General features: G+C 44.1%; 3 protein-coding genes across 3 annotated transcripts in view; all 3 read left to right on the forward strand.

Annotated features, from left to right (window-relative positions):
* Positions 1-3,331, forward strand: part of LOC307238874 (latent-transforming growth factor beta-binding protein 2-like) — a gene marked incomplete at its 5' end in the record, with an annotated part of 92,805 nt that extends 89,474 nt beyond the window's left edge. The window contains 2 exon segments of the mRNA XM_080012028.1: positions 796-945; positions 2,565-3,331. Of these exon segments, the coding sequence (XP_079868154.1) occupies positions 796-945; positions 2,565-2,755 (341 nt within the window). The 3' untranslated portion in view covers positions 2,756-3,331.
* A 2,551-nt stretch (positions 3,332-5,882) lies between these two features.
* Positions 5,883-14,014, forward strand: pomt2 (protein-O-mannosyltransferase 2). The gene is made up of 21 exons (XM_080011887.1): positions 5,883-6,655; positions 6,757-6,841; positions 6,951-7,055; positions 7,174-7,282; positions 7,384-7,492; positions 8,117-8,276; positions 8,374-8,480; positions 8,595-8,677; positions 8,755-8,864; positions 8,963-9,029; positions 9,195-9,255; positions 11,010-11,088; positions 11,210-11,361; positions 11,468-11,559; positions 11,671-11,747; positions 11,832-11,903; positions 12,013-12,072; positions 12,149-12,254; positions 12,733-12,870; positions 12,958-13,069; positions 13,178-14,014. Exons 1-21 carry the CDS (start codon positions 6,336-6,338, stop codon positions 13,281-13,283), a joined length of 2,310 nt encoding a protein of 769 aa, XP_079868013.1. The 5' UTR covers positions 5,883-6,335; the 3' UTR covers positions 13,284-14,014.
* Positions 14,015-14,521: 507 nt separating this feature from the next.
* On the forward strand, positions 14,522-26,707 carry lin52 (lin-52 DREAM MuvB core complex component; the record flags this gene model as incomplete). The annotated part of the gene is made up of 6 exons (XM_080012145.1): positions 14,522-14,540; positions 15,988-16,062; positions 16,188-16,225; positions 16,356-16,422; positions 16,567-16,650; positions 26,327-26,707. The coding sequence occupies 6 exons, from the start codon at positions 14,522-14,524 to the stop codon at positions 26,380-26,382; spliced, it is 339 nt and encodes a 112-aa protein (XP_079868271.1). The 3' UTR covers positions 26,383-26,707.
* Between the last annotated feature and the right edge of the window lie 568 nt (positions 26,708-27,275).

Here is a 27,275-nt window from a genome sequence, read left to right on the forward strand (position 1 = left end):
AGATAGATAGATAGATAGATAGATAGATAGATAGATAGATAGATAGATATAGATAGATAGATAGATAGATAGATAGATAGATATAGATAGATAGATAGATAGATAGATAGATAGATAGATGGATAGATAGATAGATAGATAGATGTATAGATGGATGATAGATAGATAGATAGATAGATAGATGGATGGAATGATAGATGGATGGATGGATGCATAGATGGATGGATGATAGATAGATGGATGGATGCATAGATGGATAGATTGATGCATAGATGGATGGATAGATAGATAGATAGATTGATAGATAGATAGATAGATTGATAGATAGATGGATAGATAAATAGATAGATAGATAGATAGATAGACGGATAGATGGATGCATAGACGGATGGATGGATGCATAGACGGATGGATAGATAGATAGATAGATAGATAGATAGATAGATAGATGGATAGATAGATAGATAGAGAGATGGATAGATAGATAGATTGATAGATACAAAAACTAAACATTTGGTATACAATCCATCTAAAAATAAACAATGAACCTCTGTGACAACAATTCAACTTCTAAAGTAGTAAATTGTGCAAGTTTACATCAATATAATATAAGATACCACTTTAGTGTCATATATATGCATATACATACATATGGGTATACAGTATGTACATATACTGTGTGTAAGAGGGTGGATCGAACATCAAGCTCAGGATGTACCGTTCACTGTGTGTATACAGAATGTATCTTGCCCCAAATCCTGACGGTGCTCTCACGTGTTTGACTGGTGAATTCAGATCGGCACGCCGGCTTCGAGGGCCTGCGGGCGGAGGAGTGCGGCATCCTGAACGGCTGCGAGAACGGCCGCTGCGTGCGAGTGCGGGAGGGCTACACCTGTGACTGCTTCGACGGCTACGAGCTCGACCTTGCCAAGATGGCGTGCATAGGTAAGGGCCGCCGGTTCCAGATGCCTCTCGCACGGTCAGACCACCCTCCGGCCGGATCCGCCGCCATGTGTGTTCCCTCCCCCCCGCCCGTCCACGGAGCAGGAATGTTCAGGGATTCGCTGCAGTGCAGGCGGGGGTGGAGGGTGGAGGGTGGAGGGGGGCGGGTAGGAATAAACTAACTCATTTCATCTTGTTTCTTGAAACCGGACCACAGAGAAGCATCCCTGGAGGAGACGTCCTCCCGGAGTCGGGCCTTGCTTTAATTTCGAGCGAGCTAATTCCCGGCGCAGTGTATCAGCGAGCACCAAAGCAAGACGGGAACATCGGCGCTCTCTGGCTTTTCCTCGCGCTTTATGGGAAGCCGATGAAAGCGGAGGCGAAACGCGAGCGAGAGCGACTGAACTTCCCCGGGCCCGGGCTCTGCCAAGAGTGAGGGAGGCCTTGAGCCGCCGCCACGTCGTGTAATACATGTGTTATTACATATTTGAAGTGATCAGCACTTGTTTGGTTTGAGCGGGAGAGAGGCCTCCTCGTCACGGCGGAGCAATGCGATTACCGCGCCGGTCAGGAATCCGTCTGCGAGCGGTCTTATCAGCTCCAAGGACGGGACGTTTATTCCCACAATACAAACAAACTGATCAAGTTCTGAGCGCATGGAAAGAGTCGGGGGCAGCTTGGGGTGGGGTCGGTTGGGGGTTGGGGGGGGGGGGGCGCGTTTCGTGCCCCCGCCTCCTTTTGCGCGCACACAGCCCCGCCTGGTTAGAATACGACATCAACAGGCGAGGGTCATTTGACGTCGATGCCGAAACGACAATCAGACCTCCCTGAACACACACACACACACACACACACACACACACGCATAGGCACACACCCATACGCACGCCCGAAGGCCAAATGGAAATTTCATACAATGCATTCTTCAATTTAAGCAACAACATATGAATGGTTTTAATGTTAAGGATTACTGAGCCCTGCCGAAGTTCAGTGCCTTTAATCACACGCAACATGACAGCATCCTTTCCAGGGAGATTATCTGCCGCTTTCGGAGGCGATATTATGCAAGGACGTTCTGTCGAAACTGGGGGGGGGAGATCGGAAGGAAGGAAGCCGTTCTCACGGGGGAACGTAAGGGCGACGGAAGACGACCGTGATGGAGTGTAAGGCGGGAGCGCTCGGCAGCTGCCGCAGCTCCCTCATCGCGTTCCAATCGGACTCCCTGCGGCTCTCACTTTGCACCTCGTCCCACACACATCCACATAACTTTTGCAGTAATATATGTGCAATAACGCGAGTATTACACTGTACATACTGCTAGTTCGTACATAGTAATAATTCATATTGTATATACATATGTATGGTATTTGGTTTATGGTTTTCTTTTAGATTGATTTAGTTATTTTTATATTTGTATATATTTAGCAGTTTTTTTGTTTTTACTTTTTATCTTGACTTCACCTGTTATCTTTTTATTACTTTTACTGTTAAGCATTTATTTATTTTTTGTTTGCTTAATCTGTGGAGAAACGCACCGAACCTCACCGTAACAAATTCCTAGCTCATGTAAACGTACCAGGCAAATAAAACGGATTCTGGTTGTGATCCCCTCCCCCTCGCAGACATAAACGAGTGCGAGGACATCAGCGACAAGGTGTTCCTGTGCCACAACGGCCAGTGCTCCAACACGGACGGCTCCTACAAGTGCACGTGCTCGCCGGGCTTCGTGGCGTCCCCCAAGCCGCACGAGTGCATCCCGGCCATCCCCGCCATCCCCGGGTCCCCCGGGCCCCGGGAGGCGGAGGGAAACTGAGGCCGAATGGACTGACGCAGGCCCTCTTCTCCTTCTCCTCCTGCTCCTCTTCCTCCTCCTCCCCTTGCTCCTCCGAGCAAAACCTCCGAGGGCAAAACGTTGAAACGTCCAAACTCGTTTCCCCGCATAGGACCCCCCCCCCCCCCCACACACACACACACACACACACACACACACACACATACACACATACACACACATGTAAACAAGAGGACCACGAACTGTGCAGTGAATGTATTACATGGAATGAAATATTTCGACAGATTTGAATTTGCCTTAAAGGGAATTTGTGGACTGATTTTTTTTTTTTTAAATCCCCAGGCAATTTGATGTGCAAATATTTTTTCTCCGCATTACTTTCTCAGTCACTTCTCTTTCTTTCTTTTCTTTCTTTTGGGATGTATTATTTAATTTATGTACCCGACGGGCCTCTGTAAAACGTAGAAAGGAAAAAAAAGAAGAAAAAAAAAAAAACATTTCGGAGAACAATACTTGATTTGCTCCGGCGTTTGTTCGTATTGACCAATTGACTTCGGTTACAGCGTGGGAAGATTGTGCGAACGTCTTTTTTTTTTTTTTATATACAAAATCAAAAAAAAAAGAAGCATACAGTTTCCATTAAGTTATATAAACAGGCTGAATGAATATTTGGTGAACATCGCTATTAAACCTCTATAGAAATATGACCATCTCACTCTCAACTGTAATTAATGTTGAACTTGGGCTACAAGGACCTCAGAGGCGACAAATACCACAAACAACTCATTTTGACTTTCAACTTCTCGCGGCGGCGAAGGTTCCTGGAAGCGGGGAAGAAGAAGCGGGAGCGTTAAGTCACGATCGCGGAAAGGCCGCGGGAGTATAAACGACGATCGTCGAAACTCCATGATCTTAAAATGACCGGCCGCCCCGGCGGAGGTTTTTTTTTGTTGTTGTTTTTTTTTTGTTTTTCTTTTTACATTTGGGTTTAGAACAATCGTGTTCGGCGACGACGCCCGTGTTTTTCCGTTCTCTCGTCTTCCTACTCGACTGCTCCGCGTCACGTGCGTGGTAGTCTGCCAAACTAATAGTTATTACGGGGGTCGGACGGATCCTTCACGTTCCCGCTCGGGCCACGTTGGTGGAGAACGGGCTTTTGCATCCGCAAATTCACACAAACAAAGATGTTTCCATTCAGCGCCGTTGCCTTTGAACCCCACATGTGCAGCCGGACCGTTCCCATGTGTGCATCTCTGAGCGACGGGGAGGTTCGGGATGTATTGTACAGATCTAGTACTATGTATTATTTTTGTTACATATTCCACCAGGCTTATATAGTACGACCAATATTTTGTTTGACGTAAAAAGAAAAAAACAAGAAGGAAAAAAAAAAAAAAAAAAGACATTATAGCCATTTTAGATTTATATATTTCTGTAAAAAAAAGTTGTTTTTTGGGGTTTTTTTTTTTTTTTTTTTACATCTTTTTATGTATTGGGGGAAAATGGCTGACACTGTACTAGAGGAAGTGTATGTATCCTGCCCTGTGGAGCAGATAATGAAATGTTTTTTTTTGTTTTGTGCCAGCATTGTTTCTGATCATGGACTGTCTGCGGTGGCGTTTTGTCCTTCAAGTATTCTATAAAGACAACATGCCTTTAAAGTCAAGAGCCTGAACGTACCCGTAACAACTATGCCCAAATGGATTCTATGTCATGAATGTATCCCGATCACTACACACATTCACTTTTAAATTATTGGTCACCAAACAATGGTAATATCATTTTCCTCTCCTAGATTCAGGTTTATCTCTTTCACGGACTGAGCTTACCATGAGAGATCCCGTGCTTTTAGCACAAACATAAACCTGTCGTGTTCACTTTGGACTAAGTCTCGTTCCTGATAATTTATGCTCTTAAACTGTGTTCACAAAGCAGAAAGCTGGATACTCAGATGTTTCCACTCTATATACAATAATCAATGTACAACTCAACATCACACATACCGGACGAGAGGTCTTACGTTGGGGGTAAATAAAGTCGTTCTTTTGTTTTTGTTTGTTTTTTTTGGGGGTATTTAAAGCCTTGTAAACCACAATGAAGTTCAGATAAAGGTTGTGCTGTTATGCTGTGGTCAATGAAAACATGTTCATTTATTTTGTTTACCTCTTGGCTGTAATCACTACCAGTCATCAAAATAAATCTATATATATAAAAAATGGATATATCTCTATTTCCTCAGAAATGTCCATTTCACATACCTCGGAATTGATGCCGTTGAACACAGGTTTTTTGGGGGGTTTTTTTTCCCCTTTAATTGAACGCGCAATAAAAGGGTTATTATAGTCCTAGATTCATTGTACTCTTACTCCCTCTAGTGGTGGGTCGAGTGAAGCGCGCCCATAAGCTCGGCATCCTGCCTGGACCGTGATTGGCTCACCGAGGGCGGAAGGGACACCCGGAAAGGACCGCGGCAAGTCGCGTCCGCGCTCTTCCCGGCGTCCCTTTCGCGTGCGCGCACGGAGCGTCGTTGACGAAGCGCTTTCGTCACGGAGCGTAGAAGGCGGCACGCGTACGCCTCCATCACATTGGCATCGTTTTATTCAAGGGGGGTTAGAGGTGGGTTCCATGCCGCCGGCTGGGTATCCAGCTGCGACACTTGTTTCCAAAGATGGACAACGAGACGCCCGCTTCGGGGTCTGCTTTGCCAGTCCTGCCAGTCCTTCCAGTTCCGTGTAGCGGCGGTTGAGTAAATGGCAGTCATTAGCCAGGGTTGGGCAAGCGGCGGACGTTTACTTGGCTGCCAACGGTGTCTTTCCAGCTCCTCCGGTTCTGTGCGGTGACGCCCACACTCCCAAGCCCCGGCACTTGGCAAGCGTCAGGCGGCAAGCGGCGGGAGGTTCTTCGGCTTCTTTTGCCGGGATTGTGATTGGCTAACCGAGGGCGGAAGTAAAAAAAAATAAAAAATAAACCCAGAAGGATCGTGGGAAATCGAGTACACGCCCCCCCCCCCCCCCCTCTGCGGTGGCCGCAGACGACGGTAGAGACTACACGTCCCAGAATCCCTTTCGCGTGCGCGCATAGCGCCGAGGAGACGCGCCGGCTCACGTCGCTGCGGCCGCAATGTAGTTTGAAACGTTTTCTTCGTGGAACGTAGTGTCAACATGTGTGTACCTGCTTCATACGCGCACTATTTTATTGAAGGTGGTAGAAGGCGGTCGGTAGTGGGTTCTATGCCAGCTAGATAGCTAGCTAGGATACTTATTGCGAAAGATGGACAACAAAACGCCTGTTTTGGAGGCTGCTTTCCAGTTCCTCCAGATCTGTCTAGTGACAGTCCAGTGAGACGCAGTCAAACCAGGGTTGGGGAAGGCGGTTGACATTTCGTTGGCTTCCAGCAGTGTCTTTCCAGTTGCCCCAGTTTGCTGGGTGCGAGCTTTGCGTTCTTGTGAAAGGCGGACCCCGCCGCCAGCAACTTGATGCATACAGAGGAGCACAAGCAATCACGCCAATGCTCTGAGCGCCCGTCGGGGAAAGCACATCATATCGGGTCCTTTTCATCAAAATAATCTGAACATATCACCGCCTTGGTTCATAGTTGAAGATGAACATCCAAAATAGAAAGAGGAGAGAGAAGGAGGACTACACATCCCAGTGGAGCGGTGGAGAAGACGCTTCAGTTCCACATTCAGAGCCAGGACTCCCTACTTCGCCCAGTCCTTCACCAGAGGCTGAATCGAGAAACGATGGTGACTCCGCAGAGAGCGATAGAGAGTCTTCAAATGGGACATCTGATTGTGCAGACGAGGAATGCTGGCCTTCCGATATTCAGTCCCCATCTCCAAATCCAGTCCTCTTTTCGCTGGTGCTGGTGCTTTCCTTTTCCACGCGTTTTTACAAGCTCATGGAACCCCCTCATGTATGGTAAGTACTTGTTTCAGGTATGTTTACCAGTGATAACACATGGATTTGTGTGTGTGTGTGTGTGTGTGTGTGTGTTGATACGCCAGTTCTTCATGTTTCAGCTGGGACGAGACACACTTTGGGAAGATGGCAAACTACTACATGCACAGAAACTTCTTCTTTGATGTCCACCCTCCTCTTGGGAAAGTAAGTCAGGTGCCCCAAGGAGCACACCCGAGGAGAAACACCATACAAAATGGCATTGTACACCACAGAAATCCAGACATGTGTTTACCCCGCGTTATCTCTGTTCCAGATGCTGATAGGTCTCGTTGGTTATATGACGGGCTATAATGGCACCTTTCCCTTCATAAAGCCAGGACACAAATTTGAAGACCACAACTACTGGGGGATGAGAGCAGTACGCTTCTTGTCTCTGTCACAAACATATCTATATTATTTATGCCCAGGCTGTATGGCATTATTAAAAATGAATATAAAATATCCACTGATACTTTTTTTCCTGGTCCGCTCTTTAGTTTTGTGCCGCACTGGGCTCCTGCCTCCCAGTCTTTGCTTACCTCACTGTGCTGGAGCTGTCTCAGTCCCCCACCGCCGCTCTCTTCACTGCTGCCGTACTGATATTTGGTGAGTGTTTGATCTCACAACTAACCAGAAATAATTGAACTAACAAGACTAAAACAATATCACCAATTCTCATTAAAACTGAAACTAAGCTTGCTTGACAGATACTGGCTCCATCACCATTTCCCAGTACATACTGCTGGATCCCATCCTCATGTTCTTTATCATGGGAGCAGTGTTGAGCATGGCCAAGTTCAACAATCAGAGATACAGGTAGGACGTCTTCATAACCAGTCTCATTTTAATTGTCACTGATTCTCAACCTTCTTCACCAACCACTCCCCATTTGAATCGGCAAATATTTTTTATTGTTGGATATGATTAGGTCCAAACTTCCATACCTGTAGATACTATAATCTGGGGAGATAACAGTGACACTATCATCAAAATAGTGAAAATGATTGTACATTCTATAATGGTGCTAACTTCTTTGACTTTAAATAATGGTGGTTTTTAACTATGAATCATTTTGTTAAGGACCACTGGTATCTCTCGAAGGACCCCCATCGGTCCCCAGAACCTGTATTGAGAACCTTATGCACTCTCGGCAGCAGTATCTTCAGTCTCTCTTTGTCTCTGTTGGGCTCTTGTTCCAGTGTATTTGTGTGGTTTGACTTACACCTGTTTGTTGTTCTTGTTATTGTGTAGGCTCACGATTAAGGTAGTAGCAGCATAACCTCCATGTGGCTTTTGATTTAAAAGGGAGGTTTCTAAATGTGTATTCATGTAAGAGCCTTTTCGTCAAGTGAAGCATGTGCAGATTCTTTGTGACGCTGTACAATGACTCCTCAAATTGTCTATCTATACCTGAGCAGATGGCTGACTTTTGTTTTTCAGGCCTTTTTCTGCATCTTGGTGGCTGTGGCTGGCACTGACGGGTGTAAACCTTGCCGGGGCTGTGGGGGTGAAGTTTGTGGGGCTGTTTGTCATCGTGCTGGTGGGGCTGAACACAGCCTGCGACCTATGGAGACTCCTGGGGGACCTTGACCTCTCACTGGTATTGCAATTTTTTTTTTTTTCATTATTTATAATTTGAAACATTTTATGAGTTCCACCATACACTTGATAATGTGGCTCTCTCACATCTCCATCAGGTGGATGTTGCAAAGCATTGCCTGGCCCGTGTGTTCGGGCTCATCCTGCTTCCGCTGTTTCTTTATGTGACAATATTCACAATCCACTTTGTTGTACTGAGCAAAAGGTGAGCGTGGTGGTTTGTGTTTCACGTTCCAGTGGGACTGCACCGTTCACAAAATACTTTGAGTTTGTGTCTGCTACATTGTTGTGTGTGCTCATGACTGTTGTCTTTCACCAGCGGCACAGGAGACGGCTTCTTCAGTTCAGCCTTCCAGTCTCGTCTCATAGGAAACAACCTGCACAACGCGGCCATGCCGGAACGTGAGCAGGTTACGGATTCTTTGAAAGTTATAATATTTCATCTGTTGCAGACTGAAATATGTCTGTTTTGCTCCCAGACTTGGCGTATGGATCTATTATCACAGTCAAGAACCACCGCATTGGTGGAGGCTACCTGCACTCTCACTGGCAACTGTACCCAGAAGGAGTGGGACCGAAACAGCAGCAGGTTCTTCTTTGGAATATAAACCTAATAAAAAATGAAGCGCTGATCCCTTCCAAGCAGATAACTGTGTCCTCAATTAACTCATCTGTGTCCCTACACAGGTGACAACCTATTTCCATAAGGATCACAACAACGTTTGGCTCATCCATAGAGAGGACCACCAAAATGGTAAGAAAATTGACTTTTAAGACAAGATCAAGAGTTGCAAAGAACAACTGAACATAATGCAGGATTGAATTAACTGGGCACAGTGGCTATAGAAACGCTATACAAATGTAGTTGCTTTACAATTTAAATTACAAAATGTTTTATCCTTCTGCTTTTTATATTTAGCGCAACCTGAGGAGCCTGACCTTGTCCGCCATGGTGACGTTATTCGATTGGAGCACAAAGAGTAAATATCATGTCACACAAAGGACCTATGTATTGGTCATACTTTGGAAACATTACATATTTGCTCTTTAATTGGGACCTATTGGGCTAATTTCCACTCTCTATATTATTGTTCAGGGACTCCACTCGAGTGGTTTTGCATGATTCACAGTTCAGAAAATACATTATTTATCTTATACTTGCCCTTTACACAGCCCCTGAATACAGCCTCTGGTGAAACAAGCCGTTTTAGCACCTGTCTCTTTCAGGCCCCCCTCCCTAAAAACCCACTTTATTCTGATTGGGCAACTTCTGGGAGCCTGCTGAGGGGTGTACCCTCTGTAAACGTTCACTGATTTCACCTAGTTTGAGCCTATAGATGAGCGTGCGTGTGTGTGTGCGCTCACCGGCCACTCTATTAGGTACACCTTGCTGGTACTGGGTTGGACCCTTGCGCCTTCAGAACTGCCTTAATTCTTGGTGGCATAGATTCAACAAGGTGTTGGAAACATTCCTCAGAGATTTTGGTCCATATTAACATGATAGCATCACGCATTTGCTGCAGATTTGTCGGCTGCACATCCAAGTTCAAGTTCCATGATGCAAATCTGTCGTTCCACTACATCCCAGCTCTATTGGATTGAGATCTGGTGACTGTGGAGGCCATTGGAGTACAGTGAACTCATTGTCATGTTCAAGAAACTGGTTTGAGATGATTTTAGCTTTGTGACATGTATTATCCTGCTGGAAGAAGCCATCAGAAGTGGGTACACTGTGCTCATAAAGGGATGGACATGGTCAGCAACAATACTCAGGTATGCTGTGGCGTTTAAACCATGCTCAGTTGGTACTAAGGGGCCCAAAATGTGCCCAAGAAATATCCCCCACACCATTACACCACCACCAGCCTGAACCCTTGATACAAGGCAGGATGGATCCATGCTTTCATGTTGTTTACGCCAAATTCTGAGCCTACCATCTGTATGTCGCAGCTGAAATGGAGACTCATCAGACCAGGCAACGTTTTTCCAATCTGCTATTGCCTATTTTTGGTGAGCTTGTGCCAATTGTAGCCTCACTTTCCTGTTCTTAGCTGACAGGAGTGGCACCCGGTGTGGTCTTCTGCTGCTGTAGCCCATCTGCTTCAAGGTTCCTTCCACGTGTTGTGTGTTCAGAGATGGTATTCTGCATACCTTGGTTGTAACGAGTGATTATTTGAGTTACTGTTGCCTTTTTATCGTCTCAAACCAGTCTGCCCATTCACCTCTGACATCAAGGCATTTTCGTCCACACAACTGCCGCTCACTGTATATTTTCTCTTTTTCGGACCATTCTCTGTAAACCCTAGAGATGGTTGTGCATGAAAATCCCAGTCGGTCAGCAGTTTCTGAAAAACTCAGACCAGCCTGTCTGGCACCAACAACCATGCCACGTTCAAAGTCACTTAAATCCCCTTTCTTCCTCATTCGGATGCTCGGTTTGAACTTCTGCAAGCCATCCTCACCATGTCTACATGCCTAAATGCAATGAGTGCTGCCATGTGATTGGCTGATTGGCTATTTGTGTTAACAAGCAATTGTGTGTGTGTGTGTGTGTGTGTGTGTGTGTGTGTGTGTGTGTGTGTGTGTGTGTGTGTGTGTGTGTGTGTGTGTGTGTGTGTGTGTGTGTGTGTGTGTGTGTGTGTGTGTGTGTGTGTGTGTGTGTGTGCGCGCGTGCGACAGAAAATAGGGAAAAGCATAATAGGTCCCCTTTAAAATACTTTCCTGTACCTGTCAGGACAACCCGTAACCTTCACAGCCACCCCCACCAAGCTCCCATGACCAAAAAGCACTTCCAGGTTACAGGTTATGGCTCTGTGAGTACCCCATTTAAAATACTGTCAACAGTTGGAATTGCGCATTGTCTTATACAAAACAAACTTAATATATCCGGGTCTTGAGTTTGTGTACCACTTCTTCTCTCCAAACTTTTGTCAGAATGGCACTGGCGACACCAATGACCTGTGGCAGGTGGAGGTGTGTGGAGGTCAGAAGGGTGACCCTGTGAAGGTGGTACGCAGCAAGGTGCGATTCCTGCACAAAGTTACTGGTTGTGTGCTTTACTCAACTGGAAAGAATCTTCCCAAGTGGTAAGGAGTGTTTTATTTAAATTTTTCTTTGATCAACCAATTTTTCATTCAATTTGCAGAATGTTAAGTGTGTGTGTGTGTGTGTGTGTGTGTTTCTTCTGTTAAGGGGCTTTGAACAGGTGGAGGTGACCTGTAGTCCCTACCTGAAGGAGACTCCAAACTCTCAATGGAGCATTGAAGATCTCATCAATCCTAAATGTATGAAGCCTATATGCCTTGTGGCCATTCTTCTAGCCTCTCATTTAATGTATACCACTTGTTATATCACTGACCTGTGCATTTGTTTCTTTCCTATCTATCCATTCACAGTACCCAATATTAGCCTTTCAGTGATAAAGCCCAATTTCCTGGAGATCTTACTGGAGTCCCACATAGTCATGATCAAGGTAAAGAAAAATGACAAAATGTCAAGTTCGCCTTCATGAAAAGTTGACGATTCTAAAAGGCCATGGTGCTGTCTTTCTTTCTAGAGTAACAGTGGCATGAAGCCCAAAGAAAACGAAATGACATCCAAACCGTGGCACTGGCCCATCAACTATCAGGTGAATCTTATATTTGTGGTATAAACCTTAACTGACTTTGGTCAATCGTTACCTTAATTACATGCATCACTCACTGTGAACGTTCTTTTTGTTCCTGTCCCTGTTGAAGGGATTAAGGTTTTCAGGAGCAAACGAGACCGAGTATCGTGTGTACTTACTTGGAAACCCAGTAAGTGAACAGGGCTTCCTTCCTCTCATTCTGTGCCTCGTGGCTGAATAGATATGGCTAAATAATTCATCCTCAGGTGATCTGGTGGCTAAACCTGGCGTGTTTGGGGTTGTACCTGTTGATGGCGGCGGTAGCCTCCCTATCCCTTCAGAGAGGTTTGAAGCTCGGCCAAAGGAGAACTGGTAGGAAAACTCATGACGCCCACTTATTCATTTTATCAAATTAACAGAGTTTTTAAAGACTCCTGTTTTGAGAGCAGCTCTGTATCGAACAGAGCTGCTCAGATTATTACGTAATCGTCTGGTCCCAATTATTTGAGCTGATTGTTTTATAAGATCATTCAATTTCACAATCATATGTTACCGTATTATCTTACCAAATGTCGCAATAAAGAGGCTTTTGGTGCGTCTTCCTTCATTTGAATTGAAGCAAATTAACAGTCTACTTGAATTTTTTGATTCATTGTCAATGGGTAATTCTTCTGCAATAAAGTAGACATGTATAGTGGCATAAAAAGGAGACAATTCAATTAATTGCAATTAGTCAAAAATCTTGGCAGATTTTGGTTGACAATTGTCAACCAAAATCTCAACATCATGACAGCCCTGGTCTCAAAATCAAAATTTTTATACCACGTGTTCTTTTTGTTCTGTGTTTCAGAGCACTGCTGGGTGCTGATGAGAGGAGGGCTGCTGCTCCTGGGATGGCTGCTGCATTACATGCCTTTCTACTTTATGGGTCGCATCCTTTATTACCACCACTACTTCCCTGCCATGCTGTTCAGCTGCATGCTAACAGGTTCTCATCACCTAAACTCACGTCACCCGCAGACTGGAGTGTCATTGTGTTGTTTTGGCTGAGGATGTTCTTTTCTCTCGGCCTCAGGAATCACATTGGATGTCCTGCTTCAGAGTTCTGATCTGTTGCTCCGTCCTCCGTATTGCGCCTGGATGCAGAGACTCGGAGAGATCGTTCTTTATCTCAGCATCCTTTACAGGTGACACACACACGTTATAAGTGACATAGAAAAGGCAGTTGTGTTCCTCTTCCTTCTGCTTTATTCTCCCCGTCGTGATTAATCCTGTGTGTTCTTAAACCGTTCCAGTTTCTACCTGTTTTGCCCGATGTCGTACGGCATGACGGGCCCTCTGGCTCACAACCCCGCCAGCACCATGGCTGGCCTGAAGTGGATGAATACATGGGAGTTTTAGCCAATTTTAGGGACACTATTGTATTTAAAACCTCAAGGACTTTCATCTCTGCACATTTTTTTTCGTCATAGTGTTTACAGAAAAGATGTAACGTCTTCATTCTATTTGAGAAGTGTGTGTGATTTTACTTTAGTTCATGTGTGAAATTAAACAAGACAGGCATGAAAACAGTGCAACACAACAATAACGGATATGGTATTCTCAGTAAATTCATATTGAACACCTAGCACATTTATCACCCACCCACCTTAATAGTGTGTTACATTGTTGACTTTTGCAATAATGAAATAAAGTGCCTGGTGTGTGTGTGTGTGTGTGTGTGTGTGTGTGTGTGTGTGTGTGTGTGTGTGTGTGTGTGTGTGTGTGTGTGTGTGTGTGTGTGTGTGTGTGTGTGTGTGTGTGTGTGTGTGTCAAGGGGCTATGAACAACTGTGTGTTGCAATGCTTCAAAGATGCACTGCATCTTGACGGTGGTGGCTGGTTTAGGGGTAGATAAGAGGGCAACGTGTTATTAGAAATTGTGGGGGGGGTGTGTGTTTCTCTCTTCTTTATTTTTTTAACACTATCTGTGAAACTTCTATAGACTGAGACTGTCCCGATTATGTATTTGAAGATCTAGATTTTAGTGCTGCCTATTTTTGTATTATATTTGGACTTAGATGCAAAGAGACTCCAAACAAATGTCGGTGTGAAGTGAATGTGTCCTTAAACTAAAATAAACTTAAAACTTAAATATAATATGAGATCTGTGGTTTCCTATACACTGCGTATCATTTTGTCTATTTAATGTATCATATTTGAGACTATGCTATTGTGATTGCATTTAAAAGTGATAATCCCTGAGATCGCTCAGAGGAAGGAAAGGGTAAAAAAAAAAATGCATCAAATTCGATATATATATATATATATATATATATATATATATATATATATATATAATTTTTTTTAACAATCTTTTGTGAGACATTAACCATGGCCAGAGAAAACCAATCATGAACTCAGTCATCCTTGCGGTCTCACATTAAAAGGCGCCTTCACGGACCGAATGAGGCGAATTACTTGGGGCCCTCGATGGGTGCGCGCCCGCCGGGATCAGCGGCCAAAGGGCGGATTCCCGTGCGAAACGGGGCCGCGCTGCCGCCGCTCACAGGTGGCTTCGGGTACTGCAGCGCGGGCACACGTGAGCGGCGCCGAGCTCGCCTCCCATTGGCCGCCGCGGGTCACGTGTCCGTGCTGAAGATGGCGTCTCCAAATGGAGGTAAATTCTAAATCCTTACGCCGCTGCGCTGCGTATAAATTGACATTTGGGCTGCGTTGGCCGCCGAGAACCGGTGACAATTCGTACGTTTCGGTGGCCGAACGTCTGGGACGAGGGATAGACACGTCGCCGGGGCTATTTTGTAGTGTTTAAAGATGTTTTTAGGGTTGGCTAAAGCCGACAGTAGCCAGTGTTTTGTCAGTTCAAAGGGAGGCAACGTACAGTACACACACACACACACACACACACACAGACACACACACACACACACACACACAGACACACACACACACAGACACACACACACACACACACACACACACATACACACACACTTTAAGTTAAGGCAATATTCAGTTTAGAACTATCAAAGGTCTTAACACTGGTTGTTGTCATTTATTGTACACACAGTATATGTACATGTTATGTGTATGTGACATTCTATATTGTTTTCTATATATATATATATATATATAGTTAATAAATGAATAGTTAATGATAATAATAATTGTTAATTGCGAGTTGTTCTATTGTTCATATGTATCACTATATTAGTATTTTCAATGATATGTAAATGTGAACTTACAAAAAGGCAAATGGCACGTATTACATTGTGATTGTGCATCGTTATTGATGTTGTGTTATGTAATATCAAACGTCCTTCATCCTTCAGCCAAGCAGAACAACGCAATACTACTGCAAAGGCAAACATGCAGCAAAACCTTTCATTTAACTAATGTTGTATTCCGAAACATTCGTTTGGCAGATTAGTTGTAGGTACTTTTTAATCTTTTTTTTTTTTTTGTTAACAAACCCCAAAGCAAGCCTTAAAATTCATACCAAACAAAAACTGCTCCATTCACATTTCGGCGTAAAGGATTTTTCCGCTATTTTTTAACCAAGTCCTAATTAAAATGTCGGTTCCCATCATTTGTAACTTCCCACGCAGCGCAACCTCCCCAAGCGCCTTATTATCGGGAAACTTACCGCTCTGCTGCAGATTCTCACTGTGCTTAAATGTGGGTCTGGGTTGGAAAATGGTCAAACATATATCCTATCCCGTGACACTTGTTTTGACCTGCACTGTGACACATGATGTTGTTCGGTACCTCTGCTCAAGCACAGCCGATTTGATGCATTTGGATACACTACAACCTTGATATCCTTTATCCTTACGCCTAATGAATCTCAATAACTTGCTAGTGGTAAAGAGAAACAACAAAAATATGCATTGCCAATAATGATTCAAGATTCAAGAGGTTTATTTATCACATACGTTCATACATATATGCAGTGAAATGTCATTGCAACGCACCCGATATTACGCACAATAAACGGTAAAAATACTAAAATATGTGTAATCGACACAAGGCAATCATTTATTCATTATCATATGTTTATATTGGTTTTTAACACTAACCCTCCTTGTGTACGATTGTCTTAATAGGTGATGATTTTGAAACCTCTCTTTTGAGTTTTGAGAAGCTGGACAGAGCCTCACCAGACTTATGGCCAGAGCAATGTAAGTACCTTTCTATACTGGAAGTTATATTATGCTGGTTTATTGTTTTTTTTTTTGTTTTTTTGTTTTTTTGTCTCTCAGCTGTTGTATGATCAGCCATTTTAATCTTACAATGTCTCACACAGTGCCTGGAGTTGCAGAATTTGCTGCGTCTTGTAAGAATGTGAGTTGCTTATATTAAGAATAAGTTGAAAAGGGAGATATTAAACAAGCTATCAATTAATTGGCTAGGGATAAAATAATCAGAAAAACAGTGGTTCTATATATTAACATTTTTCTGTCCGATATCACAGCCAATCAGTGATTCACCTCCTAAGTGGATGGCCGAACTTGAGAGTGAGGACATTGAAATGTTGAAAGGTAAAGTATTTAAAGAGGTTTTCCTAGAAAGATACTATAAAGTACAACAGGCTATTGTCAAAGGAGTGGTAATGTTATGTCACATAGTTTGAAATCTTTGTTCTGGCATGTGATGAATTATGATTTTTATTTTTATTTTTATAGAGCTGGGTAGTCTCACGATGGTCAACCTGATGGAGAAAGTCAAAGGCCTACAGAACCTGGCCTACCAGCTGGGCTTAGAGGAGTGTGAGTACACGTACACCATGTGTGAACTACACAGTACTGGGAATGGGCATTGTTTATAAATATCCTATACCAGTTCCTAAACGTTACGTTCCTAAATTTATATTTTTATTTTAACAAACTGAAAACGTATACCTAGCCGATCACATTACTAATCACAATATACATGTAATGAAAATCACGAATGTAAAATGAGTTGTTAATTAGAAAGTAAAATACAAAAAATCAGACAGATTTTTTTTCTTTTGCAGCATATAATATGCTTGTAAACAGAATAATACACTTATATCCTTAATCACCAGCATTGAGTATGTCAGTCCTCAATTGACCACAGGGTGGAGCCACTTGGCTTGGTAAAATGTGTGTTTGCTGGTTGATTCTTACATCTTCTGGTGATGTCTCAATAGAAAAACTAATCCTCAGACAAGGTAACTCGGTGGTCCTATACCTTTATTAATCTCAACACAGCATAATTATTGTGCTTTTTGAAATCAACAAAATCAGCTGTCAGCTACTTTGGAAAGTATCGCAAAAAATAAAAGGGCTTCATCCATTCATGTTTTTTTTCACATATTTAGGGCAGTCTTGTGTGGAAAGCGGAAACAAGAGAATGTCAGCAAGAGGCCAAATGCAAAATCTCGTGTTTAATCCATTGCCTAGGACCTCCATTGTCATAATCCTTGTAGAGTGTGGATTAGAGAGATGAAGCTAAGTGCTCATATTTTCTAAGAGAAAATGGGTACTTAGTTTGCTAGTGGGGAAAAAACACAAAATCACCTTTCCATGGATGGGGTGTACACAGTGGAATAATAAACCTAATATTCCCACTATTCGCCTTTATTTGAACCTAGCATCCAGGTTATTGTTGGACTTGCACAATCGCTTTCCAGTTATGCAGTTCAGTGCTCAATTTGAGATAAACTGCCGATATATATTTTTTCAATGTTAGATAGAAACAAATATGATATAATTTAATTTCTATGAACCGTTCTAAAGCTACAGCTCGACAAACTGTAGTTTTACAGACAGAGGGCAAAGTGGTCTCTGTCGGTACCATTTATAAATCCGGTTTATTTGTGTCTGAGAAACGTGAAACGTGGTGAACAGGTTGTAAAGGATGCCAACCTTCACAGTTTGCCTTAAGATTATCTCAGCGCTTTGTAAAATGCCATAAAGATAGGATGATTAAAGTAGGCTCTTTCAGGAGCGGATTATGCCAAACGTGATTTTTCAAGGCTTTAAAAAAAAATGGAGAGATTTGTGAATGGGATCTTTTTTATTATCATTATGATTCAAGCCAGCCATTAAATTAGAGGTAAAGGGAGACAATGTCTGTTTTTTTGTAGAGTGTCTATTAGAAAGGGAAGAAAACCCAATACATGCATGATTTAGACATCACTATAACTTTGTTTAAATGAGTTTATATCCTGCTATAATCTACCTGTTTTTTTAGGATCTTATTTTGTTTGCTTTGCAGCGCTTTGTCTACACAGTGCGAGCACGCAAATCTGATTGAGGATACGTATGACTGATCACCCCCCAAAATTGTTGAACTTTAACCTCAAAGCATATTTGTATTAACAAAAAGCAATATGGAAAGGAAAACATTAATTTATTCAAATTGCAGGTATGTAGTGTTTATGTATGTCACCTCTCCAAAGGAGGTGTCTGTAAAAGTGGATTCCATCACTTATTTGTGTAGTCTACCACATTTAGTTTGATCAAAGCGTCTCACCGCTAGGTCTTCCGTGAGGCCTGTGAAGCACATCATCTGGCTGGTATAAAGATGTTAGCTGTCACGCGGGGAGGACTACAGGCTTTGCAATCATGTCATGTACCCCAGGATGACGGGACACAATGATGGTTATTATTGGTCTCGGAGCAGCCCCGTAATGGGTGCCTGTTTAATGCTCTCTGGTTTAATTTTCTCCTTTTCCCGCCTGTCAGGGGAGGCCTTGTAAATCTCAGCTACTTTTTCATCATGTTTGTGTGCTCCTCAGTACCCGTAAACGAGTCGCCGCAGAGGCACAGCGGAGTGAGGGCACAAGGACAGGATTTACTGCCCCTCCCCCACCGCATGTGGACCATTAAAGATAGAGCTGGTTAATGGGACAGAGCACAATCAGGCAGCAAAAACTCAGACGCCTCACCGCAGTGGCCAAGGCTGCTTGTGCTTTCTCTAAACCCGTTCCGAAGCAATTTTATGCATCAGCTTGAAGAAAGATGCATAAAGACAACGCCATGTGTGCAACACACGCATACTCCTAGCTTGGAGAAAGCCACATGTGTGCTTGTGTGGGTTGGTGGCACACTCTTTATCTCGTGGGATCACACCCCCACTCCGACACCCACGGTCCTGGTTGTGTGACGCTGGCCCGGTCCAGTCCCAAAGGGCTTTGACGCGTGCCTCTTCCCCAGACCCCAGCTGCTGCGCCGCCCAGTGATGAATGCCCCTGTCGTGGGCCACTGAGTGTGAGCATCAAGCCATATCTCCCCCGAGAAAACTAAGGATTTCTGATAAGTGCTGTTATTGGAGGTAATTGAAAGCTGAGTGTTCCTCTGGGACGTGCTGAAAGGGCCTCAGGCATAGGGACGACTGTTAACACGGCTGGTAGAGGCAGTGGTGCTGCTCCATCACACTTGTGGGCTCAAGGCTGTGGGCAGACTTGGAACACCTGTGACCCGTGGAACAAACACTAAACTGAATCCTGAAGACACGTTCTTGTCCGGAAGGAGGCCTCTATCACCTACACAAGGTTTTCTGTTCTACTGTGTGAGGCTAACTTGTTAGCTTTGTTGCTATCTCATCTGGATCTATAATGAATGGGTATAAAGAACACTGAGATTTTATTTAACTGATACTGAAGGTGAAGGAGCTCAGCGCAGAAAGTTGCGTCGTTGGGCCACCTGTTGTCTCTGGTCCCCCCTCATCTGGTCCCCCCTCGAGCACCTTTTGCTCGACACGGACACCAGTCAGTGTGGACCCGAGCTGACCCTTAGTGTGGCTTGCCTGAGTGAAGGTGAGCATGAAGGTCGCCTGCCCTGACAGCTCCTAATGGGCTTGAATTCACCGCCTCCTCCTCCTCATCCCTAGGATCAATCACAGGCCTATTAGGACCGCAGCAACACTGAATATGATTGCATTCACTGGGCTCCAGTGGTGCTAATGTGCCTCCATCAATCCATCAGGGCGGGCTGACCGCGGGGCGGGTAGTTATGAAGTGCCTGCACTGACAGCACGTTGAATGAGGAACGGGGATCGGGGGGTGGGGGGGGGGGGCCTCACCCGCACTTCTAACCTTCCTCCTCTCATCCTCCTCCATGGCTCTCCTCCCTCTCTGCCGTCCTCTCCACTGCGACTTTATGGTATCATAGTGGAGATGAATGGCCGTGTCTGGGCAAGTCTCAGCGATGGTGGCACCCGAATTGGTGTGCGGTGAAAGTGAAAAAGCAAAGAGTTGTTTGAGTGTGTTTAAATCAGTGTTTTTGATTTATTTTTTTGTGCAGCATGAATGGATTTCCTTTTTGTGATTGGATAGATGAAGCTTGATAATGTGACACATATGTGAAATACAGGAACATTGCACTGGATACAACTTGTTTTACTTAATTTGATTCAGGTGGTGTTTGTAGATTATACCAAATGACAGCCTTTGGAAAATGGCAAAGCCTTTTGTAAGAATGGCACTGATTGTATTCGTTGTTCCTGGTTGTTTAGAAATTCCTAAACACTTGCACGCACATTTTGCAACCAAATTATATGAGTACGTCCAAGCATTGCAGCAGGTTGCAGCTGCAGCTGTTAGGGCCTATCTGTATCTTGGGCAGAATCAGTGTCAGAGCTATGTAAACGAGAGCAAGGCAGAGCTATACACACATACACAGGCGCACACACACACACACACACACACACACACACACACCCCTTCCCAGATCTGCCTGTCTGCTGCCTTCCTGAGCAGATAGGAAATGACACTTCATTTCCATAAAGGCATTAGGAATTCATTGGATTTTCTTTCCTAGCTAATCATAGTGAGGGTGTAAAACCTTTTAGGCTTTTTAATGAATGAATTTTGACTGATTGCCTATTAATAAGGACACCTCTTGAACAGGCATAGGCTGGGGCATGGGTGGAGAGGTGCAGATGTGTTTGTTTGTGTGTGTGTGTGTGTGTGTCTGTGTATGTGTGTGTGTGTGTGTGTGTGTGTGTGTCTGTGTGTGTGTGAGTGTGTCAGCCAGGCACAGAATGCATTGGAGTGGAGGGGAGGGAGAGGAGGGGGGTGGGGGGGTCTCTCGGTGGGACATAAAGAGGAAGCAGTGGCCCCCTTGGGAAATCATAGCTCGTGTCTGCATCTTAAATATCCCTGTGAAGTATCAATAAGTGGGTAATTGAATTTTGAACACAAACATGAGCGTCAGGTGTATGTGTTGCAAAGCGTTGGTGTCTGGAAAGGGTGGGTGGGTGTGTGTGTGTGTGTGTGTGTGTGTGTGTGTCTGTGTGTGTGTGTGTGTGTGTGTGTGTGTGTGTGTGTGTGTGTGTGTGTGTGTGTGTGTGTGTGTCTGTGTGTGTGTGTGTGTGTGTGTGTGTGTGTGTGTGTGACGTCTCTGTGCGCGCACTGGTTGGTGTTTCCATATGTGTCTATGTGTCATCCCCTCTTTCCCGGGGGAGGAGGGCGGTGAGAGTGGATGTTAAATCCATTAAATAAAGCTTACAGGCTGTAATAGCCAGAGTGGCACTCCGCGATGGGCAGCGGGGGTCAGATAAGTCCTCTTGACTCTTAATGAAAGTGAATTGGGGCAGCCAGGGCCGGGGTCCAGGACTCCAGTTAACCCAGGTGGTCGTCTGTCTTTGGGGCTAACCGGGGTCCAGCGTCTTTCCATAGAGACGGGCTGGCGGCAGGGAGGGTGGGGAGAAGGGTGGCTCGGTGATGATTACTCTCATTTTATACACAAGGGGGGGGCTTGGGCTGGGGCGTGGGCGGTGACAATGACACCCAGATCACTCACAGCTAACGGGAGTAAAGTAAGATGTAACACCGGAGCATTTCCTTTGCATCTGCATTCAGGCCACCTGGGATTTGCGCAAGTGAAAATAATTTTCCAGCATGGAGGATAAAGAACGTGGCAAAGCATTACAATGATTCACCACAGAGTTTCCTACGATGGAAGCCTAGGTGATTGCAATTTTTAATTTAATAAAAAAAAAAAAGACAGCATTTTAAATAGCCATCAGGTATATTTAGCTGTGCGTCCAGATATAGGTTAATCAAACCAAAATCGAAAGAAAGGAGATTACCGGGCAGACATAGCTGCGGGATCGGAAGTCAGAATCCTCAGACAGCATAAGCTGCTGCTGCTGCTGCTGCTGCTGCTGCTGCTGCTGCTGCTGCTGCTGCTGCTGCTGCTGCCATCACCGGGGAGTCCTCCTTTATCCTGCCAATACTGGCCAGTTTGCCTGACAATAACCTGAGCTATCTTTGTGTACAAGCTGATATCCAAATGTACCTTCAAGTTACTTGGATAATAATGCAGTACAATCAAATCAATATTCTTAAGAGGTGTATTGGATGGCATTTTAGTGTTTTTTGGGGGGTTTTTTCCTCACATCGCCATCATATCCTCTGATGAAATCTCTGGATACTTGTGGCTAAATGATAATTAGAGTAGAACAAATCAACAAGGCACGGAGATGGCCCCCACAATCCATAAGGTGTCATTTAGTATGGATGGCAGCCCTAACAAGTTGCTGATTAACTTAGTGCAAAATTAGTAATTGACCTTTCTAATCAACTAAACAAATCTCTAAGTCTCCCTAATCACTATTGATCTCTCTTGGCCTGTGACAAAGCACATATATGTACTCGTGTGTGTGTGTGTGTGTGTGTGTGTGTGTGTGTGTGTGTGTGTGTGTGTGTGTGTGTGTGTGTGTGTGTGTGTGTGTGTGTGTGTGTGTGTGTGTGTGTGTGTGTGTGTGTTTTCCCCGCATTTCTTTCTATAAATTATGTACATTGTAGTGCATTGTGCTGATTATTCTTACTCTCTTTTTTTGTGGTCTGATTCAAGGAGCAAAAGTATTTTTATATTTTTGAAACCATATTGCTTTGACCGAGAGGGACACGACCATATATATTCAACGTTGTAGAAATTTACATTGAACACCCATTTCTGATCGTCCTACCCACACGTCTTCCAGACTCACGTTTTAATTGCATGTTGTGACGTCATGCATCCAATGTTTGGTTCACGTCTCGCAGGTAGAAGGGGATGTTAAGTGGGATTTGAAGTCGTCCCAGATTTGTTCCTTTGTACGGAGAGTCAACACACTCCAGTCTGAGTTAGTGACATCTGTTGGGTTCGTTTGTCACGGCTAAAAACGTCATATTTCAGTGTTGCTGCCGTCTCCACTTTGCCTGGCCAACGGCAACAGTTTGAACCCACAAGTCACGACAAACCTCCCCCTTTTTTTATCAGAGCAGATCAGCACATCATAAACTCAGTACAGGCTTCAGCTTGATGGCATCTTTAACAAGATCATTTAAATGATATGAGTTTCTGTCTCAGCTGCGGGAGCCTAAACTGAACTGTAATTAATGAGCGGCTCGCCGGAGTGAAGGTCCTCAGGAGGCCTGGCAGAGCCAATGCCGGATATTCTGTTTGGCCTCATCAGGAGGTAAGGGGGGGGGGCTGCAGAGAAAGTGAAGCGAGACACCATAAAAATGTAAGCCTCCAATCCAACTCTTCTAATACAATCGTATCAGCTCACTGATCATTTTAGGGTCACCCCGGTTTAATTGCTTTGCCTCACCTGATCCAGGCGGCCTGACTGCGATCTAGGGGATCGTCTGTCCGTCACAGGGTCCTCCGGTGACTTTGTTTGGGGTTATTTGAAGAGACAGCGCACTGCCAAATGAATTCATCCCATTCCAATTAGCATCATGTTTAAACTGATGATGGACACCTCAAGGTGATGCGGCCCCTGTGCCCAGACGCACCATTATCATTCCACACCGGGCAACTTATCTAAATTACTATCCGCCCCAGCTTTTTCATTAGCCGCTCGGGGCAGGGGAGGCGGGGAGGGCCTCCTCTCCAACACGCAGCCAGACAGCGTCTCATCAGCACCGGTGTCAGCCCCAACAAGGAGGTTCAGCTCCTGTGCAGCGCCAGTCTTTCTTAACTCTACTGGGACAACTGTGGCCTGCTTGGATACTGAACACAATCTTCTTTAAGGCTTTATACGGACGGGCGTCTGTCTGCTAATGGCCCATTTACGTTGGCATTCACTATGCTGTGTGATTTATTTTATTTATTTTTGGGGTTTTTTGTGCAAGGTTAATCAGCAGTGTCGCGTTTTGGTAAATTCATTGAGGTGGTTCCAACTTTGAGGCTCATTGAAAACAGTGTCGGAACTGAGAGCCTGATCCTGTTATTGTCCTACACAAAGAGCAATTACCGACCCTGGATGCTGCCTCTCCAGGGTTTGTGGTGATACCGCAGGAATATCTCTGTAGTCTTTACGGCACATGTCTGTCCGCGAAAGAAAAGCCTCTTAATTGTCATCCCAGATTAGACCCGTTTCACACAATGCTTTCAGCGGGGGACTCTTCTGTTATGTAGCTGTTCTTTGGCACAGAGTAACCACTCTTGTTAGGAAAAGTCCATCAAAACACCCTCAACAGGGCAAAATGGAATTGATTCTTTATTATTTTTTAATAGTGGTGGAAACTGTTTTAGTTTTTGTGTTCGGCATTTATGGCCACATTTCATAATCAAAAGTGGATTTACTCTGTAAATGAATAGTGAGCTACTATGCTTCTTAACTCGTTGCCCCAAAGTCATTTATTCTCTCTTTTATCCTGGTTCATACATAGGCACGTATAAACACACTTTTAGGTCAGGGGCAGTGGAAGCTGACTGCACTAAGACAGCAATCACAAGTCATTTTCTTTGGTAGATAGCCTGCGTATTATTTTGTTTTCCATGTCCAGAACGAACAGATGTTTGTATAAATTACCTCACAGTTTGTCATCACAGAAATTAAATACATGCTTTGCATTACTAAAGAACTGAATCCGTCACAGAGTTGGGAGTCAGGTTTCTCATCGGACAGATCAGTTCTTCTCTGAATCATGTTATTGCTAAAAGTAGCTCTTCACTCGGCCGATTTATGACAATATCTAAAACGTAATTGGTGTGTCAGTCTTAATTTTGAGTTTTGATAAGAATAATTCAAAAGGAATTTCTGAATGCCACAACCAGCTCCTAAATCTGGGAAAAGTCAAGGAGGGTGAGCCAATAAGGGATTGAGCCTCATGAAGTATAACCACCTTTAATGCTGGTGAGTCAAACATTGATGCCAAGTGGAGTGTATGCTCTCCTGGAAGCTGCATCCATTTGGAAAACAAAGGCTCCCAAGCTTCTTTCTTAGCTTTCGAAATTCTATTTTCTCTCATGAACAAATTGGGCAAGAAGTCTAAGCCATTCTTGGTCCACTTTGTTTTTTGATTGTATTAGCAGTGCACTGTAATACAAGGATTTTTGCTGTCAGCCATGGTTATTCTCGGCCACTAAATAAAAGTTTGCTTAAATTCACCATAGTGGTGTGGGAGCAGACATCCAAGATGATGACATTTGTTGAACATATAATGGACAGGTCAGTATTTTTTTTTATGTATATAAATAAGTAACATAACATTTTCATTAGACAAATCTATCTGAATATGGCAACATTGGTACATCCTTATATTTTTATGAAGAAGTTGCTTTAGAAGCTACTGTGGGATTAGTAACTGTGTTAATGAAACAACGTTATCCATTGCACATGAGCCCTTTTCTTACAGTACCTTAGATGTATTCTCCCCATTAGTGAGCTCTCACTAGCTTTGTGCACAGATTTGAAGAGGAAACTCTTTGCTAGGAAGTTCTCGTGCCATTTAGGGAAATTCCTGAGGCACCAGCATGCACACAGCGAAAACACAACCTTTTGGGGGAAAAGATGCATTTAGGGCAGGTAGCAGACAGAACGAGTGCATGTGTGCGAGCCAGCAGCATCCCCAATGCACCCCCAGTCGGCCAGTCATCCCAGTCTACAATTGGTCGGAATATCCCGTGGTTCATTGTTCATTGTCACAGTTGACTAGCTGAGGGGCAGAGTTCAGCTTCCGGTTCATTTCTTCACTTTACCCTTGGTGAAAACACCAACGTTGCGTGCACTGGGCACTCTGACACAGCGTCCAGCATGTCCGCCAGTGGTTCTTTTGTGTTTGAAGTATACTGACTACTTAAGAGTTACAGGAAGATAAGGTATTCAGTAGATGTATGGCCCCTAGCTTAGAGAAATTCTAGGATATTATTTTGCACCTCGGGAATAGGAACAAAGGAACCACGTTTACGAACCTTAACAGTTTCAATGTACTTCACTCCAAAAAACACCTTCTGAATGACAATCTGCTGTCATGCGTGTTTACTTTTATAGGAGCCTCGTCCTCATCCTAAATAATCGCTTTACTGCCGTTCCATCCTCTTCAGTTTACTGCCGTGTTTTAGACATGACATCATTTGTTGTTTATTTTCTTATATTATTCTCATATTATATGGGTCGTGAATACAAGAATGACATGGAGCTGAGCCCTAAGCCTTTCTACTTCTTCCTTGCTTGTGGTTCTGCCTTCGTCTCCAGCCAGGGAAATGACCAGAGGGAAGTTCCTGAACATCTTGGAGAGGCCAAAGAAGTGACGGTTTAACTAATGCTACTTCTGTGAACGACAACTGAGGATGAGAGGTCCAATCCGATCCATCATTTCACGAAGAGAAAAAACAGCAAGTTTAAAAAAAAAAAAACACCAAAAAGAGACATGCATTCACTAGCAGCAAGATGTCTTCCTCACACAGCTGAGGTCCTCTTTGGTGCACATGCTGTTGTTCCTTGTGGGTTGTTCCATCATTTAATTTTATGACAAAAACGTTTCCCTCTGCTGTAACCCCCTATTTATTCTCATTCCCATTTCTGTGTAATATAGAATTTTGAAATTTGTGATGTTATATAATAAAGTTTGAGAACAGTGAGAATGTTCATCCTTCAGTGTTTGAATGTCTTTGATTGAAATGTGCAGTTTCCTGACTCAAATGTTTATTATTCTGATCTGCATCTCGTGTTCTGGTGGTGCAATTGTTTTTTAGAGACCGTTCAGCTTTTAATTAGGGCAATAACTTCATGCCTCTGCCACTCCACAGAGTGCAGCACCTCTCCAGCCTGGGACATGTAAGGAACTACGACATGAGCGCCTCTGCCCCACTAGCAACTCCTTTTTTTCCATTTAATGAGGATTGGAAGTAGAGTCTCCAACACAAAACATTGCGTAAAAATAATATTGCTCATTGTCATCGCAGTTAACGAGAGTGGACATAATTACTAGGGCCATTTCTTTTCTAATTAGCACACTTCCAGCATTTTTGGAGCTAGTGGCCATGCAAAAAAGGGAATCAGACAGGCATGCCGAATGGGAAACAAAAAGAGGTCCGTCCGCCATAATTAGGTGAGACAATGCCCCTGACTGTTCTCAGCTGGAGATGTCGCAGGGGCTCTGGCCACTCACTCCCAACAAGTTACACTTCTCCACCGACCACTA

This window comes from Zeus faber, assembly GCF_960531495.2.
Source record: "Zeus faber genome assembly, chromosome: 13".
Taxonomy (NCBI): domain Eukaryota; kingdom Metazoa; phylum Chordata; class Actinopteri; order Zeiformes; family Zeidae; genus Zeus; species Zeus faber.

Coding starts and splice junctions, on each gene's coding strand:
- pomt2 (XM_080011887.1), top strand. CDS start 6,336: ATGAACATCCAAAATAGAAAGAGGAGAGAGAAGGAGGACTACACATCC. Junction 11,748..11,831: donor CCCACATAGTCATGATCAAG/GTAAAGAAAAAT, acceptor CTTTCTTTCTAG/AGTAACAGTGGCATGAAGCC. Junction 12,871..12,957: donor GTTCAGCTGCATGCTAACAG/GTTCTCATCACC, acceptor TCTCGGCCTCAG/GAATCACATTGGATGTCCTG.